Source organism: Anneissia japonica, unplaced genomic scaffold (genome assembly GCF_011630105.1).
Source record: "Anneissia japonica isolate Jap-2015-1 unplaced genomic scaffold, ASM1163010v1 scaffold1069_len28759_cov114, whole genome shotgun sequence".
NCBI lineage: Eukaryota > Metazoa > Echinodermata > Crinoidea > Comatulida > Comatulidae > Anneissia > Anneissia japonica.
In genome coordinates, this window is record NW_022755549.1 from 17,599 (window position 1) to 21,003 (window position 3,405).

General features: G+C 33.0%; 1 protein-coding gene across 1 annotated transcript in view; it reads left to right on the forward strand.

Moving 5' to 3' along the window:
• LOC117123713 overlaps nt 1–2,340 on the forward strand; it is a 6,065-nt gene extending 3,725 nt beyond the window's left edge. Inside the window, exons 6-7 of the mRNA XM_033269727.1 lie at nt 344–872; nt 1,835–2,340. Coding sequence (XP_033125618.1) covers nt 344–870 — 527 coding nt within the window. The 3' untranslated portion in view covers nt 871–872; nt 1,835–2,340. The remainder of the gene's footprint in view (nt 1–343; nt 873–1,834) is intronic.
• Nucleotides 2,341–3,405: the final 1,065 nt, after the last annotated feature.

The following is a 3,405-nucleotide window of genomic DNA, read 5'->3' on the forward strand; positions in this document are numbered from 1 at the left end:
AAATACTACAGACTGTTCAAATAATATTCTGTTTCTGTATTGTCCATAGTGCATAACAGCAAAGGGAGGACTCAATATGTATTTGGAATAGAATTGTCAACGAAACCAATATATGTACCGTAATCTGTTACTGCAATGTCCATAGTGCATAACAGGATCATAGGCAAATGGAGGACTCAATATAATATTTGGAATAGAATTGTCAACTACACCAATATATGTACCGTATGTTTAAGTTGTGAAGATAATTTCTAGTATTGAAATATAGGACTCTCCTGTAAAATATACATTTTACATTTTAAAATGCAAATGAAATAATCCTAAATGTCTAATTATTTTATAGCATTGTCTGACTTTAGTGTGCTTAAGGCCGTTGTTTCAAGCTGGTATGACGGCAACCGAAGTCTTCCTATGCTTAAAGTGTTGTTCAGAGACAAGGTGGAATATGGAAAGCTATCAACAGCAACTGACACGATGGAATTGTTGAACAATTTGTTTATACACGATTATCTGAGTTCACAGAATCTTGGACTTCTGTGTGATACTATTAGCGCAACTAAACATTTTGCGCTTCAGTGGAAGGTTAAAGAAATAATACCATCATTCCCAGATGTTAAAGAAGGAAACATTTCAGTAACATTCACACCCCATAGACAAAGGCTAATGAAATTTGGGATGGTACTGACCCCAGCCGATGTTACGCAGATCGATGGGTTGTATAATACACCTCGTAAGGACTATACAGACGGCTGGGAAATGATCACTGATCTTGAAGACAGACTGATAATCAGCGAAGGAAGAATGAAGGAGTTCATTTATTCTCTGAAAATCCATAATCTCAGTCTGGCAATAAACGCATTAACAACATGAAGGTACAGTATTTTTTGGCTGTTTTGTATGATCATCATTGGTTTTATGTTGCATTATATTATATTGTAAATGTTGTAAATAATGGCTTGAAAATCAGATCATTCTTAAGCGGCCACGTTCATATAGTCGGCTGTAAAAAACGTTTAATTTTTAAAATTAATTGTTACTATAAAACTTAAATAAGCTGCTGCTTTTACTTACCTTAGTAGTAGTACTGTAGTAATGTAGTGTATAGTATAAAATGTGCTTAGTGTGCCATAAAAATGTCAATAGAAAATTGTTTAATGTGTTCGTAACATGTGTTCAAGTGAAGGCGATTGGAATGATATATAAATTTGTTGGATGTTCTTAAATGAAGCAAATCTGAATTTAGGCTGACAAATGCTGGTAAACACAGTTGGATGAACATCTAAATGTGGATTTCATTTTTTCAGACTGTTAAATTATGTTGATAGTAGTTGTTATTGTCGTGATGGAATGACAAACAATAACTGGAATTTGCGTCAAAAATGGTATAGGTGTAATTTTGCCCTACCTGACGTGGAAATGTACCGAATACTCAGTACACTTGAAAACAATTGCGAAAAAAAATCGCAAGTTGTTCTCGGGTGGGACTCAAACCCACGATCTCCAGATCACTAGCCTGGCATCATACCTCTAGACCACCGAGCTTGCGCCTGATGGCCAGGGTTGAATTCGAGTCAAAGTAAGCAGCGGGTACTGCAATGTTGATAGTAGTTGTTATTGTCGTGATGGAATGACAGACAATAACTGGAATTTGCGTCAGGAGAAACATGGTATAGGTGTAATTTTTGCCCTACCTGACGTGGAAATGTACCGTACATTTCCACGTCAGGTAGGGCAAAAAATTACACCTATTAGTTCCACTCATTTACCTAGTATGCGATCTGCTCAATAATATGTTAATTTAACTTTCTCATTTTCAAAACTTTCATTTCTACAGGAACAATGGATTGTCAGGTTATGTTGACACGACAATTTTTGTACAAAGTTCAGGTGGAAGATGACCGTGATTTGCTAGGATCACGACTACGATGTGCAAGTTGTCTCAGCTGCTCTGAAGGTCCTGGTAGATATGTCATAATGTGACTATAATGCTAGTGGTAATGTAGTAGAGAAAGTCAGCGATCTACTTTGTAAGGCATTCTACAAAACCAACGTAACATCATTCTCATCTACAACAATTGATCGAACTCGGCAGAGTACTATTGCCATAAGAGATAAATATGCTCGGTGGCGATACAAAGCCCAGTGCTCAGATACTGAATCTGGAAAGGATGAGAGAAATTAAAGAAAATCGAATATGGGTCCATTTATTGAGGTCCAGGGAAATGTCTCGCCCCCACCCCTCCCCCTCCCGTTTTACCACCAACTGTTAATGATTTCAATGCAAATCAATGTTAATTGCTACTCATTTACCTATTCTAATACTGTTGTATTCCCCCCCCCCCCCCCCCCCCCCCCCCCCCCCCTGAAACATTAATTATGCAAATCAAATTTATACGAATTATATGTCTAGTTTACAGTCGGATGAAGTCATTACACTGTGCTATTTTGCGCACATTATTTTCTACTGTATATTTGTGAATATTCTTGTTTAATTTTACTGGTGCTTTTTTTAAAATGAAATAATTTTGTATTACATTTTCAGTGTTTCCATTTTTCCTATCTATTTTAATCTGTAATACACGATTCGATAACGATGTATTGTGTACGATAAAACAAAATATGTTTCGTTTCAATATTGTTTATTGTTTTGGCTATTATGAATTAAATGTTACTGTTACCGAAATTAAGAAGTATTTGATTTTACAGTATTAAGGCCTGTTGATACTTGCAACGACAACGATAATGGTATAAGCTAAAATACAATTGTTCATATAGAAAATAAAAGAACTAATAGAAGTTTCACACTAGGACGATTTGATGACAATTTATTTTGATGATTTTATTGTGTATACAATTACAAACTATTTTGAAAAATCACTTAAAATGATGTCATAAATCTTGGGAGAACGATAAAGTCGTAGTAGTATTCAATTCAATAAATTTATTCCAAATATTTTCAAAGCATAAATTAAACACTACAGATATGAAAAATGGAAGTGGAAAGAGCAACTACAAACAAGCAGAGCTTTACACTTGTAATATTATAATAATAATAATAATAATAATAATAATAATAATAATAATAATAATAATAATAATAATAATATTATGTCGGTCTTAGCAATTTACACTGTAAAATTATATAAATATTTGAATAACAGCAATAAAACAACATACAAAAACGAAAACAAAAGTATAATAAAATAATAATAATAATAATAATAATAATAATAATAATAATAATAATAATATGTCGGTCTTAGCAATTTACACTGTAAAATTATATAAATAATTAAATAACAGCAATAAAACAACATACAAATTGCACTTTAACAGCATTCACTAATAATTTATTGACGATTTTTTTTACAAATAATGCAATTAAAAAGTTAAGAAGATGGGTGT